The 22,762-nt window shown below is 35.7% G+C and overlaps 2 protein-coding genes across 2 annotated transcripts; one reads left to right on the top strand and one right to left on the bottom strand.

Moving 5' to 3' along the window:
- Positions 1–6,273: 6,273 nt before the first annotated feature.
- LOC132613922 (uncharacterized) lies at positions 6,274–10,363 on the top strand. The gene is made up of 2 exons (XM_060328218.1): positions 6,274–6,720; positions 9,196–10,363. Exons 1-2 carry the CDS (start codon positions 6,409–6,411, stop codon positions 10,072–10,074), a joined length of 1,191 nt encoding a protein of 396 aa, XP_060184201.1. The 5' UTR covers positions 6,274–6,408; the 3' UTR covers positions 10,075–10,363.
- An 840-nt stretch (positions 10,364–11,203) lies between these two features.
- LOC132613851 (trihelix transcription factor ASR3-like) lies at positions 11,204–16,042 on the bottom strand. Its single transcript, XM_060328131.1, has 3 exons — positions 15,204–16,042; positions 13,727–13,768; positions 11,204–12,193 (listed from the first exon to the last, which is right to left on the bottom strand). Exons 1-3 carry the CDS (start codon positions 15,862–15,864, stop codon positions 11,907–11,909), a joined length of 990 nt encoding a protein of 329 aa, XP_060184114.1. The 5' UTR covers positions 15,865–16,042; the 3' UTR covers positions 11,204–11,906.
- Between the last annotated feature and the right edge of the window lie 6,720 nt (positions 16,043–22,762).

Raw genomic sequence — 22,762 nt, forward strand, 5'->3', positions numbered from 1 at the left:
TTCGAATCATAGGAGGCACTTTGTCTTAGAACATAAACGTGGCATGCGTACATCAAACGGAAGGACGTAACATGGAACATTCATGGTAACAAGATTAATATGGCATAAAACATGAATACGTGAGTAGCAGGACATGGGTCATGGGTATATCAAAAACATGGCATTTACATGGGTACTTGCATACCATGGCGTATGGGCTTGAGTTTATGAGCATTGAAGTATAACTAAGACATAAGTGTGACTTGCATGGAGCACAATTTGTAGGCTTCACTCTTGAGTCAGAGACATAGGGCATGGATAAAACATTACCTTTAGGATTTAGATATATCGAAAGAATGGTACATGTTTCAACATAGTTTACTCTTATCACTGTGAGTAAACGCTTTTTTTTTTTATATAAATAAGGTTCATGAAAGAATGGATTATAGGCATGAATACTTCGTTCTTCGAGCATCTAAGACATGGGTAGATATTCACCTTGAACATAACGAGGCATAGATACTTAGCGAAAGGAGAAAGGGATCATGTCATCATGATCGTAAAACATTAGCTAAAGGAACATAAGCATGTGTTACATAGAATCGTGGATAGGACATCCATCATAACGTACTCTCATTATTGCCTACCAACATCATTTTATACAATTTCTTTAGGTGGATGCTCAAATAAGTCTATCGTGGACATGAGTACGTGAAAACATAGGTAGTATACCATTGGAGTCGAAATAAGTCATTCACCCAAAGCATTCTCCTCTTGTCCAAGGAATAGGTGTGCATTCCATAGGATTCTCAGTCTTTAAACTATTATGTTACCTTCACATTCGATCCTTATCAACGTCAACATCATAATAAGAAATCACTTAGGAGTTAGAACGTGATCATGGGTATAAAATCAAGATAAATACGTGAGACATGAATGCGGTCTTTAACCTTGGACATGAGTACAGCCTGATGTGAGAAACATGAAAGAACATTCCCTTGCATAGCTTACTATCGTATGGAATCTTAATTCTTGTATCTTAAATATGAAGTGTAAATCTTTAACAAGGGCATAAGATAGGTATACTAGGCATGTGTAGAGTACATTTGGGCATTGGTACTACATAGTGCATGAATTATTCTGGAATTGGAACCGTTATACCCTTAAAACCCGCTATTCGATCTAGAACTTTATCTCAAAACATAATTACCTAGTGCTTGATCTCAACAGCATGACAAAAATCACATTCTACGCACCTTATCTTGGCTACATGAAACTGTGATCCTCTGGCATAATCTCCTTAACACCTATCAACTTACGAAAGACATAATCTGTATCGGTACCTTATCGTACGATCTCCCCCTTAGTTCAAAAGCTGACATTTTAAGCCTGAAGATTCCTTAAGTCTGCAATAAGCCGCTATCTGATCATTCTTCTGGTTTGACTCTAAGACTATCGCCATGAGACTTACCTGTTTAATTTCCTTATTTAGCTTTTCTATTCCCATCGAAATAATCCTCTCAAAGCAACTTACTAACATCACGCCCTATAATGCTGCCAAAACATTTACACAAGTTGGGACTATACCAAGAGATTCAATATCATCTGATTATACCTTTTGGTCTATCATATCACTACTTCCTTTTAGCCATGTACACTATCTTCCTAAAGTCTGTCTACATCCTTGAAGGGAAAATAACAAAAAGATAAGAAGAAAAAAAAATATACTCTACTTTGAACTTTCAACTGCACAATAACCACATAGGACATAATAGATCTAGGGCATAATATCTCATATGTGACAAGGAGGGGAAATTATTGGCATACCTATGACACATGTGACGGCACCTCGGAGTCCTGGCGATCTACCATATCATGATAACGTGTTTGATCCCCACTTGATCTTAATACTTCACCCCTATCTGTGCCTTGGTCTATTAGTGCCTGAGTACTATAGGCTGTGAAAGGTGTTGTTGAATTAGTTACGCCTAGTCTGCGGGATCGAATTGCACCACCACCCTTGGTGTTACTACTATACTTGACTGAAGGGCATTCTGTTTGCATGTGGCCTTGGAGACCACAATTATAGCACACACCTAAACCCATCCAACATACTCCTACGTGTATTTTGCCACACCTATTGCAAATGGGGTGCGAAAAACCTTTGTTACCCTGCTTCACTCGTGGGCAACATTTCAGATAGTGACCCTGCCGGCTACACCCAAAACATCTATAGGTGCCATAGTGGCACACCCCTTGATGTCTCTTTATACACTTGCTGCAAATAGGATTATGGAAACCCTTCTTCCTCACATTGGTCCGAGCTGGGGAATTAGTGGTAATTGAAGCAGGTTCTGATGACCTACAGTCGCAGAATTGAATAATTAGAACTTTTGGATTCTGAGAGTCCGTCTCTAGGGTCGCATCAATGGTATCCCTCGGGCTCGAAGGTTCCTTTCTCGCCGCTTACGCATTCGATACGTTCAAAATTCGATGGAAAGAGAATGTTACTTACTGCTCTAAGCTTCATGGCACGAGTTAGAAAAATTCCTGATGCCTCCATCGGAAAGCAACACATCGATAACGACTAGCTTTACATCTTCCTCATCCATTGAGACTAGGCGTATTCGGTAGAATGGGAAACAACACATGAGTTTGAGTGATTTCTGAGAACACAACTCTATTGCACGATCTAGAGTTGAAAGAAGTGAGACAATCTTAAATGTCTTGGTGGTCAACTGTTTATATGTGTGGCACGCACACACATATAAATGTGACATCACTGAATACAGTTTCATAGACTCCCTAAGACACTTGAACCTAGGCTTTGATACCAAGCTTTGTCACGCCCCGAACCATGGCCTGGGCGAAACATGACACTCGGTGCCTTACTGCATGTGACCGAGCGAACCACATGGCTTGCTAAATCATCATGAGGCATAACATGAGCAGAATATAACGTGAATGCATGATGAGCCTTTATAAAACGTAATAAGTCATAATACTTAATAAAAATACTTGTTTAAACATGAGTGCGGAAATAACATGAATGAGCCAAAAATGGCTATACGACTCCGAAAGTCTGACATAACATAACTGACTTGTCTAGTCTATAAAACCTCTATCATGAGTCTGACCGGAAAACATGCTTGCTGGGACAAGGCCCCCAACATACCTTAGATGCATAACTAATTATAAAACAAAGAGTTGAGTAAACCCCGAATGAGATGGGGCTCACCAATAAGCTGATACGAGTGCTGTCCTACAGAGCAGATACGTCGTCCTGTAAATCAGTACCTGCATCGTGAAATGCAGGCCCCCGGGCAATAGAAAGGGGATGTCAGCACTTTGAATGTACTGGTATGTAAAGCAACTGAATGAAATAACATGGGACATAAAATAATAATGATAAGAACTGAAAGTGAAACTGAAACCTGGTCATGAACATGAATACATACATATATATAACATGGTAAAAATATCATAAGTAGGGAGAGCAATAACTTATAACCGATCCATGGGCTGGTGCATGCGTCCCGCCAGCAGAACACTTAGTCCTTGCCAGGGAACATGAGATTTAATAAAATATGAAAGGATCCAGTCATTATGAGAGATCGTCCGGGACATGGGTGGAGCGATCCTCATCCTACGGTGGCTACGTAGTTTTAGGCTATCTGAAGCCTTCCTCGGTAATTAAAGCAACTCCCAAAATCATGAACATGTAAAATAAGTGGCACTTGCTGCCCATGGTTTTCATGAATATAACTTGCTTGTACATGGATATCATAAATTATCGCTTGCTTGCATGAACTTGTAAAACATGTATAGTATTTTCTTCAAAATAGCATAATATATCATAAACTAGCATGCATGAACCCATGGAATAAGATATATGGATTCTTCATAGATTACGGATAAATTCTTAATAATCTTAAAGAAATATTAAGAACTCAATGATAGAATTATAACAATTCATACATAATATAATCATGGACATGGACCTAGGGTTATCATGAGCATGGTATAAAAACCCTAGTTTTCATAAAGAATCATAATTTATGGATAATGAGGCGTGGGGAAGAACAATGATGTTCCCACACGTAGATAGTAACTCTACATACCTGGTAATGCTCCAAACTTGAATTAAAGATTTTAACTTTGAAGAAGATTTTCAAAATCTTGAATTCTTGAACCTTGAGATGGGTTTTCTTGAAAACCCTAGTTTAGGAACAATGATTTCTTGCTTAGATTATTAGAGTATATGTTAGAATTGAGTTGGAAGGGTCTGGATTGACTTACCTTGATGTTTTGGATTGTTTCTAGGGCTTGAAATTGTGAATAATGAAATAAAAGAACTGAAGGCTTGAATTTATACAAAAGTGAGGCGGAAATTATATGGACATATTATACGGTTCGTATAAAGTTATACGGTCCGTATAATATGACCATATTTTGTCATGGCTGAAACCAGAACATCGATTTGCAGTTTCATGATGTACGGACGAGTTATATGGTCTGTATAAAATTATATGGGCCGTATAACATGAGCAGTGAACGGACTGCTCTGTAATCCTTCAGTAAAATGGCCATAACGTTTTGTACATATGTCCCCTTGACCCCCATAAGATACCGTTGGAAAGGTATTTCAAAGGGCTACAACTTTCAAGAAGGAAGTTTCACAAATTCCTAAAGAAAGTACCCGAAAACAGGCCATAAGTACAGACTGTACTAGACTTAGATGAATTTAGAAGGCCTTAAGAACTTCACTTTTTGGTTTGACTTCAAAACGACTGTTTATCACCCGAGTTCATCCCAAATAGATTCGTATAGCTAAAATATCACCTTTATACTAGATTCACACATTCATACCTAATTCGGATTTACGGGATGTTACAAGATAGGACACAACCTTTACTTCCTAAATGTGTTTTAGGACATAAGTCAGATGGACCCTTTTTGTTTTTTCATTATTTGGGGTTGGGCCTGATTATGGGCTCAACTCATTTTGTTTTGTTTTGGATTTTGCTGAATAAATAAAAAACCCAATCGGGCATAATTTAATTTCAAAAAAAAAGATTGGTACAAGTTCTAATGGATGGGCAGAGATTTGCCTTGTCACGAGAAAGGAGGAGGAGAAGAAAAAAGGGTAAGGAGAAGATCTAGGAAAAAATAATTTATATTTGCAAAACTTTTAAATATTGAAACAAAACTGTTAAAAAAAACACTAGATACTTGTGTATAGGCCTAGGCAAAGAGCCGGGCCGACTCGGCTGGTTTTGGTCATGTATTGATTACTTGAAAGCTAAAATTCATCCATTAATCTTAATTAAGTTAGCAAAATATCAATTTAATAGTTATTATTTGTTGAAATAAATTTATAATTTTGTATTTCTTTAATTAATTTGACGTAAGTGAACTTTTTATAGACATAATTACTTAAGAATATTTTATGGGTGGTGCAAAATGTAATTAATATTTTACATTTAATATTTAAAAAATTAAGGAAAATTAATATTGTACCAATTCCTTGAATTTAGTATTGCTTTAGTTCTTTTTTTTTTTTTTTTTTTTTGCATAAAAGTTTATTCTGTATTCAATTTTAAGTTAATGTCATTTAAATTTGAGTTCTTGTTTAGACTAATAATGTATATATTTCACTCACACTTGAATGCAATTACCAAATTAAACTAGTAATGCTTATATTTTTCTTAATCAACCAATCTATATATTATAATTTATGTTTTAATGGTGTAGCACTGCGTAGAACGAAACATTAAAGTGCCGAGTCGGGCTCAACTCGGTTGTAATTGACAAAGTTCGGTTGAGCTCAGCTTGGCTCGATATTATGAAAAGCTCGGTTGCGCTCGGCTCGATTGGGATCAGCCCGAGTTCGGCTCGCTCAGCTCGATGCTCAGGCCTACTTGTGTACATGTATTATATGTACAAAGGAAAATCCACGCTTTTGATACACAAACACACATAAAGTAATTATTTTTCTTGAAACTGCTTTATAGCTTTACATGACACTTTTAAGAAAACTAAAAAGAATTAGCCTTACTCATATATTAATTACACAAAATTTAAAAATTAGACATATGTTTACAAGTATTAATCGTAAGTGAATTAGAAGTTCGCAATACATTTGACTTTGACTAATAAAAAAATATTTTAAATATTTAAATTTTAACATATTTTAATAACTAGGTATCGTAAAACATACGTATTTTATTAAAAAAAAAATCGATAATTTTGAAGATATTGAGTAATTGTGAATAGATAAATCCGAGAGAGAAAATAATATTCGTTAGAGAATCCTGGTGATCCGCAAAGGAGTACTACAAGGATTGCAAAAGGTACAATGTAATGGGAGGCGGTGGTCGACAAGTATAAAGTAAAGTAACCTAACTCAACTCCGAGAGGGCGAACACCATGGAGGATGAGAGCTTCAAAGCACGCGTAGACAAAGTATTCGGTTCTCTGTCTTCATCATCATCATCGGCGTGGTCACTGACCGGCGATGAGGTGGAGAAGAAAGAGTGGAATCGAACCGCACTAAAGCAAGGGAAAGACGATGATGATAATAACCTCTGCTCTTCCTCATATGATGATTTATTCAAACATAAACGCAGCCGGAACATCACTCAACAAGAAGATGTCAATGATGATGATGGAAGTGAGGTTAAAAATGATGTTTGGGATATCAGATCCTCTATTGGCTTAGATTCCACCCTTGATAATGAGGTATTCCCTATTCACGCTCAAACTAGTTTCTTATTCTCCTCTGTCTATTACTATCTATTGTTTCATTTATTGCTATTTTGCTCTCATATTTTCCCACTTGTGGTGTTGACACTGCTCTCATATTTTAAATGTATTCCCTATTTTTTGTGATGCATTGAACTTTTCAACAACGACAACATATCTAGTGTAGTCTCATAGGTTGGGTCGGAGGGTGGTGTGTATGCAGCCTTACCCTACACCTACCTTGTGAAGGCAGAGGGGATGTTTCCAATAGACCCTCAGCTCAAGTAAAGCATATCAAAAACAGTACGAAAAGGAAATACAATAGTGAAGAAGCCAGGTAGAAAATAATGGAGAAAGCTACAATAATATTACGATAACCGAAGCAAAGGAAATGACAGGTAATAATAAAATTAGAAAAATAAGATAATAGGAGAGTAACTGATAAAGAAAACTAGACTTCCTACTACCTGCAGGTGCTTTCTTAATTTTGATTTAAACTAAATAAGTTGGTATGGAGGAGTAAAATCGTGTCTATTAAAATCTGGTGTTTGTTTCGTTTGGTGTAAAAGTAGGTGATATTTTTTAATTACAGGGAGTAGTATAGATATAACTATAAAGATTGTGTTCCTGTGATATGTTTGAATTTAGGAGGTTGCTAAGAAACTTTAAGTGTAGACTAAAGCAAGTGATATGGAGTAAAAGTTGATAAATTTACAAATTAAAATGACTTCTACAAGTAAGTAACACAAGTCATTTTAGGATCATCCGTTCCTGTAATTAGTAGGTAGATGGGGGTATTTCCTTGTCAAAAGCTTAGGCGTTCCATAAGAAGCCACAGTTACTTTTTAAAATTCGGTTTAGAATTAGAATTGCTAAACAAGTCCTTCATAAAAAAGGAGCTAGAACTTGATAAAAGTAATTGCTTATACTCGATTCCTCATTATTTTGTGCAATTTTCCGTTTCATGCTTGTTCCCATTTAATAGCTAATATTGCATCCTTTCTCGTTCTGCTTTTGCTTCGGAGCCCAACTTGTGCCCTCGTTTCACCAATTGGATAGCTAGTATCGTGTTTCCTATATACCAACTTTCTTGGTCTGTGCATAGGCATTTTTCTAAATGGGAAGAGGGTCATATCTACACCTGAACTCTGTGAAGCTATCCAAGTTTGCCCTCCATTGATAGTTGGGGTTAGATATACCAGGGCTGTTATCAAAAGGTTTGCGCTTTTCTCCAAATGGTTGAACCTTTGAGATTAAGTAGCTTCTAACTCTAATATTTAGCACCAAGAACTGCCACGTTGCTCAAAATTAAGCCATAATTTTTTTATTTTTTATTTTTCCTCCTTCCTCCTCTTTGCATCAATGTCACCTCCACCACCATTCACCCTTTCTCTTCCTCCTTCCCTTCCCCTACCACTGTCACCACTTGAAATTACAGTCTAACAACCAAACAAATCATAGTAGAATAAAGATACCCGTGAACAGAATTGTACCATTAGGGGTAAAATCACCAATATCTAAAGAACAAATTGCAGAAGAATCAGGCGAGGTGAATCTTCTTCACGGCACAACCCAGAAAATGATATCGTACTTTGCCATCCAATTCAACGAACTAAAAAGCTCATGCTTTTAGCTTCTTCAGCCATTACCCAATACACCCTTTTAGCTATCTCTCAAATATACGTACAGCTTATCACTTCTCACAAAACCCCCCCACTCTAAATTAGCTAACTTCAAGTACTATTTTTCTGCGAAGTAAATTTTCTTGAAGATATTCCTATTGTTTTGTGAGTGTAGAAATTGGTGCGCACGGTGGTTCCTGTTGGGTGAGGTTGTGGAGGTCATTTTTCTTGGGGGGTGGGTAAGTGGGGCTTTTGTTGTGAAATTATTTTCATACAAGTCTAGATAGTCTCATGGAGAGAGAAATTGAGATGTTTTGAAATCCATGTTTCCGTCAGGGTTACTGATTGGATGGTTCGGGTTTCAATGTTCTTTTGAAGTTGGAAACAGTGTCAAATGCCAAACTGCGACTTACTGTTTGCATAAAGTGGCAATGGTTGTGGGTAGAGATGGGGAAGCGTGAAGATTGGTGGAGATGTTGGGCGGGAGAGAGGAGGAAGGAGAAAAAGAAACAAAATGATGGCTTAATTTTGAGCCATGTGGACATTTCTATTGCTAAACATTAGGGTCAGGGACAAATTAATCTCAAAGCTTCTGCTCTTTGGGAATAAGGGAAAATCTAGCTCATTTTGGTAATGACGAAGACATATTTGACCGCAACTATTAACGGAGGCTAAATCTGGACCATTTCTCATAGTTTAAGGGTAAATTTGACCCATTTCCCTTACTAAATTGTAATTAAAGGTATGATACCATGTGGCTTTGCATGCCAGAAAACAGTGCAACTGCTATGATGCTATTCTTGTCGTTCTTTTGGTTTGAGACTTATGATCCTCTTGATTGCTTCTGCAGGAGGAGGAAGATGAATATGATAGAGTGGCTGAGGGCAGAGCGGATGCTGGTGATCGTTTGTACATGAAGAATATTATTAATCCGGAAAAATCTTCTGATTCTTCTGGACATAACATCCATAGAGACGCACGTGCAAATCATATGGCTGCACAAGTTAGGCTGAAGGAAGATGCGGATGCAGCTGAGAAATGTGAAACTCATTTTGACGGTATCACTCTAAGCGGTGAGCAGCATTCAGCTAAACCACTTCAGGATCACTGTAAAGTGAAGCCAATCTTGAAAAGAACAAAGAAATCAGAGAATGGTGGGCTCAAGTCTTCGAAACGGGTCAGGTTTGATCCTGACTGTAAAGATGAACCTGAAGGGCCATCAGAACCAGAAGTTTCTTGGGCAGCTCCTGCATCAGCAAACTCTAGTTTTGAAGACGACGAATCGATTATCAGTAGGCGGAAGGTTCCTGATCATGTTCTCAATCCTTCAAAGTATACTTGCTATAGTTTGGATTCAACTAGCGAGCTTGATGACGAGTCAAATAGTCAAGCTTGCAGGTACACTCTCGAGGAGGTTGAGAAGTCGAAGCATGATCAATTGGCACAAGAAACTATGGACGTGTCAGGTACTAATCCTAGATCAGTAGTCTTTGTACCTAGGCAGAAGAACACGGATGCAACTCTGTCAAAGGGAATGATTGAAGATGCCTGTAATGAATCCTTGCACCCAAAGGGTGTCCCTGTTTGCGTTGCAGCTGAAGAGGCTCAACAGACTGAAGATCCAATGGAAGAAGATATGGAAACACGTGTGGCTGAGAATAACATTGTGTCCCAGAAACCTGAACGGCGCTACCGAAGCAAGGCAGGGATGGAGGACTCTGTCACTTGATCTTATGTTTACTTGAGGCTATTAGCTGTGTTATATTGTTCATGCTGAAGAAATGTTACTTCCAAGTTCTCGTCTTAGCTTAGACCTCCATCCCTAACCCTCCAACCCCATCCACACGGAGCATAAATGCATCGTACTGTGCTTTTGCATATCTGTTTTTAAGGGCGTTAAACGATTCGTGATGGATTTTACTTATTATTAGTAGAGGGATTCATGATGATTGGTAATATTTCTGTCGTGTTATCATGTCGATGGTATCTGTATGCAAATGACCGTTGCTGGTTGTGTACTCCTTGAACTTTCACTTAATTCATCATGTATTAATATTAGTAGGTAGACGTGAAGCTTTCTTCGTCTTTGGGTTGCATCAACTCCTGAGAAAGGTCTAATTGTTTTCTGGATAGAATGATTGATGAAACAACTTAACCTTTCTGAGCAAAATTATTTTTTCCTAGGCAATGAGAGTATAGCTTGCGGTTTCGAGGGTTTTAAGTAGTTAATATGTAATGGGTATTTGAGATCACTTGTAGGATTTTTTTCAATATTTGAATTGGAAATGTCTGATTGAAACACTTTATCATGTGTCTAGGTGTCCAGGTGCTCAATTGATTGTAGCTCGTGACAAATTTTGAAGGCAGATTTGAGGGGCTATGGATGTATGAAACCATTATTTTGTGTCGAATTCAATGTGTAAATAACCATCCACGAGTTAGTATTAATTAATAGTATAGATGATAAGGATGTCTATATTTTTATTTTAGTTAAGAAATCTCATAGTTTAATAGTGTTCTTGTATTGATCATAAAAGTTACAAAAGGTCTATAAATAACGTTCAGCTTAACACAGGTGTGCGATGTCCATTTATTCGTTTAGTCATAGTTTAACTTTAAATCCTCTTAAACCTGTTCATTAGTTTTTTTGAAATAAATAATTATTGCTACTCATGGAGCATTTTGCTTTGATTTAAATAGCACTAAATATACTAAAATTAAATAACGTAAAGCATAGAGGCCAAGGATACTATTGAAAAAGACTATTCAATTTTAAAAACATACCTTTAAAATTAGATGCCAGATACCGAAATTTAATATGATTAAAAGAAATCCTGACAATAAATGCAAATGAAAAGTGAAAACTAATATTGCTCACAATAGAATTGAGATATTATGATTTGTTTACAATTTGTCCGCAAACCGAGCAATCCCTAGTAGTCTAGTACTCAGATAAAATTTAAGCTCATAAACAAGAGGAGCCCGACAATTGTGACAAAACAAGAGATGATAATTTACTTGTATAAGAAAAAACAAAAATACACCAGCCTCTCCAATGCCTGTATTATTTCTGTACATCTGTGCCAAGACTTAGCTCCCGTTTGGCCATAAGTTCTTTTCACTTTTTTTTTTTTCAAATGTACTTGAAAACATTTTTTGGTGATAAAAAATGACTTGTTTTTGGCCAGTTTCTGAAGACGATTTTTTCAAGTTTCAAAAAGTAGTTTAGACTAATTTTTAAATTTTTGCAGTTTTCTACTCACAAAACCTCAACTTCTTTGCAAGTAAAATGCACGTCCAAACACAATTTCAACTTCTAAAAACAAATTTTCATCTCATTTTTGAAAACTTTTTTTTTTCCTCAAGTTTCAGCCAAATCTACGTCCAAATCAACGCTAAGCCTTAAAAAGCACAAAAGCTGAGAAGAACATCTTATCTCCAACTAAGTACTAGCTAACCAACCAAATTTGACTCGCCAAAATCCTTCAGCCTTGTGTATGATTCATGAAGATGTGACAGGCAACATTTTATGTACACTCCCAGTAGGTAATTGACTGGGCTCTATAACTTATCTGCAATTCTTCCCAAAGCATCTGCAAGCTTGTTAAGTACCGCTACTAAGCTATCAACATGGTCCTTTCTTTGCTCCCTATCCTGTTGAAAATGCATATTCTGAGCTTCAAGTTGGGAGCTCACCATTTTTCCATTCCTCTCCAATGCTCTGACTAAGTGATGCTGCACATTACTTGCTTCTTCATCTGTATCTGATTCATCTCGCTTCCTTTTTCTTCCTTCCTGACCGCTTCCTATATCAGGTTCTGTGGTAGGTTGTTTCTGATGGCTTGTACCTGCCGAAAACAAATAGTCCACTTCAGAAAGGCCGGCAACATCACTGCATGCCAATTTGTTCTATCGGTTGTTTCTTTCTATGTGAAGTGTTACCTTGAAAAATGTTTTCCAGGAATATACATGGTTTCTTACTAATTTTCTTGTGCTCGTTACGTAAGCAAAGAATATTATCCTAAAAGTGGGGCTGGTGGAGATAGAGGCAAGGGGGTTGGGTTTGGGGGGAGGGCTGGGGGTGGGGGTGGGGAAGATGAGGTGTATTGGAGGGGACACAGTCAATATGGTTTGCCACTTGTGGAACTTGTTTTCCCTACTTCTACTAGGGAAGTCGTTTTCCTCATTTTTAAGGAACTTGATTTCCTACAAAAAATGCTTTCAAAATTTTTTGACCATACCGAGCACACCCTTAGTCTTGCAAGGAAATATTGCTCCTCTCTTTCTTGTTTAATGGTGAGAGGGCTAGGGGAATATTGTTTACTAGAAATGCAAAAGTTCAAGAAGAATGTGAATTACCAGTCTAGAAAAGTTAGAATGACATTTTGACATACTACCTGATATCTACAGATTCATTTAATGTCAGTTTATTTAATTCAAAAGCTGTATTTTCATTTGTTTGGGCTTTAAATGACAGTTTAATGCATAAAGCACACTCACCTCGGCGTTGAAAACACAATAGTTAACAGAGGATTGACCTTTGGCACAGAGACGCCAATATGAAGCTATATAGACAGTTCTAAATTTTACCAAAACTAATTTGCACAAACCCTATTTGTTACAAATGTGTACTATGAAAACAACAATTTCCATGGGACTTCCAGCAGACATGAGAAAACCAAAGGACTACTTGAATATGGTCTAAACAGAAAAGGACCTTGACAGTCATCTGAGTTTTTAGAAATGTAAGTCTAAACTCTAAAGTTCTTGAATATGACTTATCACGATACCAAATCACCCAGCAATGTGTTAAAAGAGAGAAAAAGCTCAAAATAATCCCTTATCTTTTACTTCAGACTCAAAAAGTCATCCCCTTTCTTTCACACGGAGCACTAATACTCCCTCCATGGTTGAAATATTATTAATGCATGAAAGAAGATGGATGTCTTTGAGTCTAAAGCCAAAGAAAGGGATTGTTTTGGGGCTTTTCTCTGTTAAAAGACATCTTGCTTTCAATTATTGTGCTTACAAGGGTACCAACTAATTTGTAGAACTTAAACTTGCAAAAAAATATTCAAATATTCCAAATACTCTTTTTTTCCCTTCAAATACCAACCGTCCAAACTCCTACAATTATTGTCTTCTATATATCCAACTCTCACATATTTTGCTTTTGTCAAGAGTTTGACTTCATAAAAACTGCCGTAGCACCACAACTTACACAATCAGATGAATATACGTTTTCTTTCAGTTTATGTAATCTGCCAAATATCTCAGTTGAAACCCAAATAACTATACACATATTAATAGGGAGAAAAAGAGAAATAACTAAATAAAAGGAAGCTTTCAATGTGTGCAGATTTAACATTATACAGAAGTACCTTGTGTAGGAGACACTTGAGAGAGTGGTTGATGCTGTTGCTCTGCAATCCAAAACCAAGATAATAAGTTCAAAACAACTTCAAGAAGATGATCGAATTCCAGACCAAAATACTAAAGGGCTTTTTTCATTTTGGCCCATTGGCCGAAATCAATTATGGGCGCTAGCCAAAATATACAAAACCTATACACTGATTATGTGGATTATATGTATATTATATGTATATTCATACCTAATATACAAAACCCATACATTTGCTGCTGGCTAATATTCTTTTGAACGGTCCAAAATTTTAATTATCCCAATACTCTAAAACTAAGTGCCTACTGGAGGAAAGGAAATGGGGACACAAAGAAGAGGGAAAAAACCACATAATTGATAGAAAAGAGAGGAATAAAACCAAATAATAAGTTCAAGACAATTTAGAAAACAAAATAATAAGTTAAAGACAATTAAGAAAACCAAATAATTGATTAAACAAGAGAGAAAGCTAAATAATAAGTTCAAAACAATTTGAATTCCACCGGAGGAGGAAGAAATAAGAAAAATATATACTCATCTCCGGAGAAAAAAAATGCTTTAAACTTGAAAATAACACTTATTACAGGTATATATCCATTGTAGTGCAATTCTATTATTTTGAGAACCCAAGTACACAAATGTTTAAAAACGAGATATCTCATAAAAAATAATTTCATTTCCACCAAGAATCTAACCGTGACAAAGTAAATATGCTAGTATTTCAAAAGTAAATATCTTTCCCCCTCTTATAAAGTAACCTAATTGTTTGTTTGTGAAACTATTACTAATACAAAATACAAAAATGTTGAGACATGAGTTCCAGGTCGTGTGGTTTCTCACATATGGAAAAATAATACAACATTTTGTACTGCATTATTAATTTAATCACTCTATAACTAAACAATATTTGATTTATGATATAAAACTCTGCCCAAGTTATGCAGTGTTGGTTGATAAATATACTTTTTAAGTAGGTAATTTCTGCATAATAGGCCGTGTATTACAACTAGAACAATAACATACCGAGTGTAATTTCACAAGTATAATAAACCATGTATTATTCCAACAAATGTATGTTTGGATAATTGTTACATACGTGATAACGTATCGTATTGTACTGTAATGTACTGTTTTGATGAATACACGTTTGGATAGATTATATTGTTGCCTCCTTATTACATAATGACACACATCAACAATTTGCAAATTAAAAGTAGGGTACCGGAAGTTATTATAAAAAAGATAGGATAAAAAATAAATAAAATTATTAATTTCAGCAATTAATGCGGGTTGAGGCATCTGATAAATAATAATCAAAGCAAAAATAAAGTAACGATGCGATCACATCAGATGAAAATGGGAGGTCTGCTGTTACATAACGATAAATATAGAAATACGATATAATAAAAATTTAAATAACAAACATTATATTAAAAGTAACGAATATTAAATTGTACCTGAAATTGGAGTTGGAGCAGGAATACATGTGACTGGAACCTCATTGATTGGAGGCAAATCTTTACTGGGAGTAGCGCCTGTTTCCTCCTGAACCGGCGGTTCAAAATCTGAAAATAACCCATCATCCCCGCTTCTTTTCTCACTATCAAACAATACTTCTACTGACTCCGGTTCTTCACTACCTACCGGTCCACCCAAACCCAAAACCAATCCGTCATCATCATCCCCATTTCCATTTCCCTTATCAAGAATATCATACACTTCTCTATCAAAAAATCCAGGCAATTTCTTCTCTCTTCTCAAATCATTCCTCATCACCCAAAACGACTCCGTTTCTTCTTTTATCCCACCCTCCCACTCTTTTATCTTCTTATAATCACCTGCTAAGTTACTCCATCTCTTTCTGCATTGAACCGGTCCCCGGTTCACCCCGTGTCTCTTACAGTACGATGAAACTGATGCCCATTTCGGTTCAACTTGAACCGAACCGAATTCTAAACCCCCGGTTCGCCCACGTCGGATCCGGTTTTCAGCTACTCTTTTGCCTTGTATCAGTACCAGGATTTCTTGTCGCGTCCAACGTGGCAGCCGAGGAACTTTGTTCGTATCATCGGTGCCGTTGACTGTTGACGGAATTAGGGTCAATTTCTCAAGCTTCATCAGAAGGGTAGTGATGCCACGTCAGATAACGGAACGGAATTATTATTGTAACGGCGTTTTGAGGAGGAAGAAAGAGGGAGAGTGTTTTAATGGTCGTAATATTCATCTAATGGACCATATGCCCTATAAGAATAAACCTTTTGGGTATTAATTCTTCTAATCTTTGTGAAATGAATGACAATTATCTAATTTCTAAAATTAGATTACTTTATTTGATTGTTTCAACTTTCAATGGGGTCATTTGCACTTTTGTCCTTATTTTGTGCTGGTCTTTAATTTATGCCTCATAATTATTAATAAAAAAAAAATTAAATGGCATAAATTTATATTTTCACATCATAATAATTCATAAATTGTGTCTTTTTTAAAGAATTTATGTCCCGTCAAACATAAATTAGGGTGCTATTAGTCCATTTTAAGGGCAAAAATTAAAAAAAAAAGCTCATTTTAAGAGAAAAACGTGCAATTTTATGGTTTGAATGGGGAATGGTTAGGCTAAAAGGATAAGGGCAAAGGGAGGCCTATTTTAAGGACTAATTAGTTTAAACAAAGACGAAACCATCAGTTTCTACTGTAAATTTGAAAGAGGTCACTATCCTTTGAGTGGAAATCCGCGTTTTAGTTTGGCAAGTTTTCCTTGGATTAGTGTTGTGGCATTAATATTTGAGGATTCCCGTTAATCCTTTCCAACTTTTCTACCTAACCCTTGGGGCATCTTTGCAGCACAGTCAAGGGATCCACAGTCAAGATGGTGGAGTGCTCGCGTTTTCAGAGCCCGTTTGGATTGATTTATTTTAATTGCTTTTAAGTCATTTTGTAGTGTTTGGGTAAACTGAAAAAGTATTTTTTAATATTTTTTTTTAAGTTAAAATGATAAAAATAAGTCATAAGCCAAAAGTTACAATTCCTAACTTATGGCTTATCCTTAAAACTAACGGGCTCTAGTGTTTAAATCAAATTAACAATAATATTATGCCACATAGCTCAATATACAATATTATTACTTTTGGAGAAAGAATTATACATAATGTATCAACCTTATGTAAAAGGTGTTTATCCTAGTAGACATAGAGCGTAATTTTCTTATAATTAAGCTAATATAATTTGGTATAAATTCGAGTTTTTAGCTGGTCAAGATACCCTCATCGTCCTACAATCTCTCTCTTCCCTTCTTACTTGTAAAATATGCAGAGTTTTGACTAGTATTTTCATATTGTGCTGTTGAATATTGGAGGGAAGAAAGTGAAAAGTGTGATACTTAGTGGTTAAGGGCTGAATTTAAATAAAAGGAGTCAATTAGATGGATAAGGGCATCCACCTTATCTTAACAATGAAATAAAGTTTTTCCACCTCTCCCTTTGTTCTCCCTCCACCTCTCAATTCCCTAATCCATAATTAAGTAGTAGAATAAGTATTAATTATTAAAGTTAAGTGTAGGAGTTAGAAAATGAGTGGGTTGTCCCTCCCTCCACAAAAGGGCTATCTTTCTCCGAGTGGTCAATAGTGGGGGTGGCTCGATCACTATGTGTAGAGTCACCTCTACCTTTTCTTTTCTTGGGGTTGCCCTCAATCTTAATCATAATCATGCTATTTAATAATATGCCTAAGCTAAAATGGAACCTTCTCAAAGATGGATTGGATTCACGTGCCTCGGAAAGAAGATCTTTTTTTTCTTCCGAAGAAGTAGTTTGAGAGTGTTTGCAAAGGGAAAAAAAAATGTTTTCTGCTCAAAACACACACAAAATTTCAAAAAGAAAATTTTGTAATTACAACTTTCCAAACACAGTTTTGCACAAACCTTTTTTGCAAAAAAAAAAAAAAAAAAAAAAAAAAAAGATTACTTTTAGAAATCTTTTCCCGGATCCTTCATTTGAGTTTTCTTTTGTTCCCATATGATTCCTAGAAAGATACTTCAAACACAAAACATGATAATTTAATGTTATTAATTATTCTAAATAATTGCAAGTCAATCCAAAACACTTGTTATTTTGTTTTTCGAGATACAAACTAAGTATGTTTGATTTAATTTTTAAATATTCTTTTATCCATTTTGCAGCGAAGGAAAAACATGGAGATTTAAGCGGTATTAACTATACTTTCGTTTAGAATCGATTATGTGTTACCATCACCAATTGCCTTAGCGATTTCTTACGGATCACTTGTGGAGTCTTATAATTTCTTTACATTAACTTCACTCTAATATAAGTGAATTGCAACTCAAATATGGTTGTAGAGTGACCTCAAGTCATTCTCTTTTGAAGGATTACACATAGCACATTAATCTAAACTAGTTAGATAGCGCGTAATCATAAAATAAAAACTTACTGGTTCTTCATGCAGTGAAAGCAGAAAACTTGGACGAACCACCGCTGGTAGTACTGGTTCTAAATCCGATATTAAATCGATCTTCAATTTCATGATATATCATCTTTTAAACTTATATCAAAACCCACAATATTTTCAACACAAATCCGCTAAATAGAGATTAAAATTAATAGGTAATCACGTTAAATACTCAAAACTAAGTTAAAATCACTTAAACAATAATTCAAGATGAAATTTCCTCTTCGAATCGACTTAAAACGAGTCCCTGGTTCCCAATATCTGTTTAGAAAAATGAACCTCAAATATGAAATTCAAACACTACCATGTCACTTACCCTTCGCGACCGTGATGGGGAACCTCGCGATCCCGAAGAATAATCCAGCGAAGTCGCCAGGCGCTCACGATTATTCCCACACGAGTGAAACCCATTGCCACCTAAGCCTCTGTGAAGGCGGTACTAAGTATCGCTATCGCGAACGCATCTACTGGATCAGGAAAAAAACTGGTGCAACCAAGTCTTAGTTTTAGCCCCGAAACTCACCGAACTCCTCGAGTTGCACTCCAAACATTCGTACAAATCCAAAATTATCAAATGAAACTATAGGAACCTTCAGATCTCGAATCCGAACCCGCTTAATCAAATATTTGACTTGGTCAATCCTTAACTTCCAAACTTTTTGTTTTGGTTCTAGTATTCCGAAACGCTCCTGAGTCCGTAGGAACTCGTGTCACCCACACTCACAAGTCATAAAATACCAAAGGAACCTACATGAAGTCTCAAATAGGAAAATGGGCCTTAGAACTCAACACAGCCGATTGATGCGTTACAGTAGTTTGGATATGAACTTTCAAGTCACTTGAAAACGTAACTTTTTCTTGAAATTATTTATCTTTAAAAATGAAAAGTTTCTCACAGAATTTACTGCATTAAAAGTATCTACTTTTTCTTATAAAACATAAATTTAGACTGTTCATTTTTTTTTTCATACTGATGATTTATGTATTTTTACATGAGTTTGAAATTTAAAATCGTGTTTTTTTTTTTTTTAGTTTGGATTTCCTTAGAGATTGACATCTTTAGACGTAATATTATACTTAGTTAATGTTGTTCTATTCATGCTTTATAATTGTACCAAATGGAAGTTTGACTGTTAGGAATTGAATTTTCAACTTTTGTTACGGATATAATTTCTACAATGAGTTTAATGAACTTAATTTTGTGATGAATGGTTACAATTTACATGAGTTGAAATTACCCTAGAATGCAGCTCATGATACCAAGAGCAAAATTACGACAAAACACCTACAGTTGGCTGTGGCGAATAATAATTAAACCTCTTATCTTTTATACATAAAAAGACCCTTTAATGATAATAGGATATTTTATATTTCATTCATATAAATTTCTATCTTCTCAATATATAACAAAACATAATGTAAATGATTTTATTTGTATGATAATTAGTAATTATAAAATGAGACTTATGTAATTTTATTTCAAATCTTTTTATATGTTGTAATGTTCCTTTTGCATCTTTTTAAATATACCAAATTTATGCATTAACTCAAATATATGTCATTATGGGAATATTTTTTCTCATAAAAAAGGAATAATATCTAAATTTATGTTAGATTGTCGATAATTTGATAGGTTGAATAATTCTTTTATAATAGCACAAAGCGCGAATATATTTACTATTTTTTTACAAACTCAAACTATACTCATACTTTGTTAAGTAGAATAACTACAGCAAACATTCTTAAGTTCTCTATCATCTTTTACGAAATATATTATTTAAAAAATGGAAAGGACCATTTTGGTCGTGATTGAAAATTTAAATGTTACATAATCAACATTGGTTAGGTGATGCTACCTTATTACATGACAAGTGCATTCATAGCCACTAGCTTGTTTTAAACCATAAATAAAAAGGGTACATATATCAAAGTCCACATTATTTTATTGGAGTTTTTGCATCGTTGAGTATTGCTCATTTCGGAGGCATCAGCATCACAAACTACAAAAATAGAGATAAATTTTAATTGGCTAGAGTGATGGTTAACATTTTATCTGTACAACCCTGAATTTTGTGATAATTCCAATCGTCAAAATAAAAACTTCTCTTCTCCTCTTTATTGATTGCAAGAAAGAAATTAAATATTTAAAAATATTGGAATTGCTAGCTTGTGCGTACCTTTAAGTTTGACTTGGATTGTAATTGTAAAGTGCAAAATCTTCAATAAAAAGATAATGAAAGCAAAGGTTTTACCATATGCTGCAGTAAAGTTCAGTGTTGATAATTTTTTTCATGCTATTATCGCCCATTCTGGAGATCATTTTACCTTTTTATTCTCTATCTAAGCATCTTAATTAGGAAAAATTGTAAGTACTTCTTTAATATTGCCTTATTGTTTTAATGTTTTGTGTTATAAAAACAAGCAAGCGGGGACCACAAATCTACTTGTCAGTGCTCGACCAAAACACTAAACATACTTTGAAATAAAAGCTCTCTTCTCTCACCTCCTATTTTCATGCAAAACCCTACTTCAAGATAGTTGCCTATGGCTTTTGCGGCAAGTGGCCAGTCCTCCGGTAGGGCTGGCTAGCAATTAACGTTTGCAACACCTCAGGAAGGAGTGATAACACAACCGAATGAGAACAAATTACAATATGTAAATCTCTTGAAGCCTACAGTTCCACATCCTGTTCCACTAATTGAGATCAAGCAGATATCTTTTCTTCATGGGGAGCCATATCTTAAATGGACTGAGGAGGAGGTTGAAAGAATGAATACCATCGAGAAACTACAACATGCTGTTGTGGGTAAATTCTCTTATGGATGGCCAGAGATGAAGCAACTTGACAAACTTATTCCTGCACAATGTGGAATAAAAGGAAAATGTAAGGTTGGATTCTTCAGAAGCAGGCATGTACTTATAAGATTATCATCAATAGAAGATTTTGTGAACTTGACATCAAAACCAACGTATTATATTACTGATAAGGAGGGATATTCATATCAAATTAGGCCACTCATTTATGACTCCAAATTCAAAATTGATGAGGAGACATCTAAGGCAATGGCATGGATCTCTTTTCCAAACCTATTGCCTATCTACTTTATGAAGGAAGCTTTATTCTCTATGGCATCTGCAGTAGGCATACCAATACATCTATACATGGCCACCATCAACAAAACTAGACCTAGTTGTGCTAGGGTCAAAGTTTTGGTAGATCTACTCTCAGATCTGCCTAATTCAGTGAGAATGGATATAGAGGATGAAAAGACAGGAGCAATAAGAACTGTCAAGGTTAAAATTCACTATGACTACCTTCCCAAGTACTGTTCAGAGTGTAAACTACAGGGCCATAATGAAGAAAATTGCATGGTTATTAATCCAACACTGGTACAAGTGAGTGATGATCAAGAAAAGAGGACAGAAGCATCTATTCAGGTTCAGGACAAAAACAATAAAAGAAGAGTAAGCACCAAGGAAAGGGCTTCTGATGGACAACAAGGACAAGGGAAGGAAACAAATAAAGAGGAGAAAATAGCGGGGAAGCAAAAACATAGAAATTCAAAGGAGAAAGAAAATGGAGGAAACATACAAACAAATAAGCAACACTACAGGGGATATCATAACTCAGCCAGAGTTTTACATAGTGGAAGAGTGCTTGGAAATCCAGGAAACTGGAATGCTATAAAAGATAATAGAATTCTTACTAAAGATGATGCATCTGGTAGCAGTAGCAAGGGAAAGAAAGTAGAAGCTCCAGGGAATACTTTGCAAACAAGCAACCAATTTGCAGCCCTATCAGAGTCAGGGCATCTAGAGGATAAAATTGTAGCAAATGATGATCAGCAGCCAAATCCTGCAAAGAATACACATGAAAGTAAGAATGAGCAATATGGTGATAATGAAGAATTACAGAATTCTAATAAGGCTGAAGAAAGCAAGGGTGAACCTTTAGGGGATATTGTTGAACTGAAGGAATTAAACACTCCAACAAAGGTCAAGGGTAATAATGAACATGAGGATATGGGGGAGCAATCAAGAGATATGGGAGACATAAATAATACTTCACAGATGGAAGAGGTGAATGGGGAAGAATTGAAGAAAAGGAAAATACAGGAAACATCATTACAAAAATCTAGTAGTGAACAAGAAAGTTCAAAAGTTCAATTTTGTGAAGCTGGTAAGTTAGAAAGTCCACAACATCTCTCAACTGGAAAATGTGGAGATGAATATGATAGTAAGCAGGGGGATAGAGTGGAAGAGACTGAGGGAAATAAAGAAGAGGTGGAAGGCAGTCAGGGGTCTTCAGTTCAGATGCTAGAGTCTTATGAATCTACTAAGGTTCATTATGGTGGAAACCGAGGAGATTCAATAATTTCTGATGGAAATGACTCAGGAAATTATGATACAGCCAATAGCGTAACAAATAAAGAGCAGGACCTGGGCAAATTGACAGAGCATATGGGAGTGAAATGTAAACCACATGATGCAACAACTATAACGATTCATAATGGGAAGTAAGAACTTGAGGCTACTGGAGAAGCATCATCACAAC

This window comes from Lycium barbarum, chromosome 10 (assembly GCF_019175385.1).
Source record: "Lycium barbarum isolate Lr01 chromosome 10, ASM1917538v2, whole genome shotgun sequence".
Classification (NCBI taxonomy): Eukaryota; Viridiplantae; Streptophyta; class Magnoliopsida; order Solanales; family Solanaceae; genus Lycium; species Lycium barbarum.

What these genes read in the sequence shown, in the direction of transcription:
- LOC132613851 (XM_060328131.1), bottom strand. Translation starts at nt 15,864, where the DNA reads ATGAAGCTTGAGAAATTGACCCTAATTCCGTCAACAGTCAACGGCACC. An exon ending in TGCTCCAACTCCAATTTCAG is followed by an intron (nt 13,769 to 15,203) that starts GTACAATTTAAT and finishes TTTGGATTGCAG; the next exon opens with AGCAACAGCATCAACCACTC. An exon ending in TCAAGTGTCTCCTACACAAG is followed by an intron (nt 12,194 to 13,726) that starts GTACTTCTGTAT and finishes TGTTTTCGGCAG; the next exon opens with GTACAAGCCATCAGAAACAA.
- LOC132613922 (XM_060328218.1), top strand. Translation starts at nt 6,409, where the DNA reads ATGGAGGATGAGAGCTTCAAAGCACGCGTAGACAAAGTATTCGGTTCT. An exon ending in ATTCCACCCTTGATAATGAG is followed by an intron (nt 6,721 to 9,195) that starts GTATTCCCTATT and finishes TTGCTTCTGCAG; the next exon opens with GAGGAGGAAGATGAATATGA.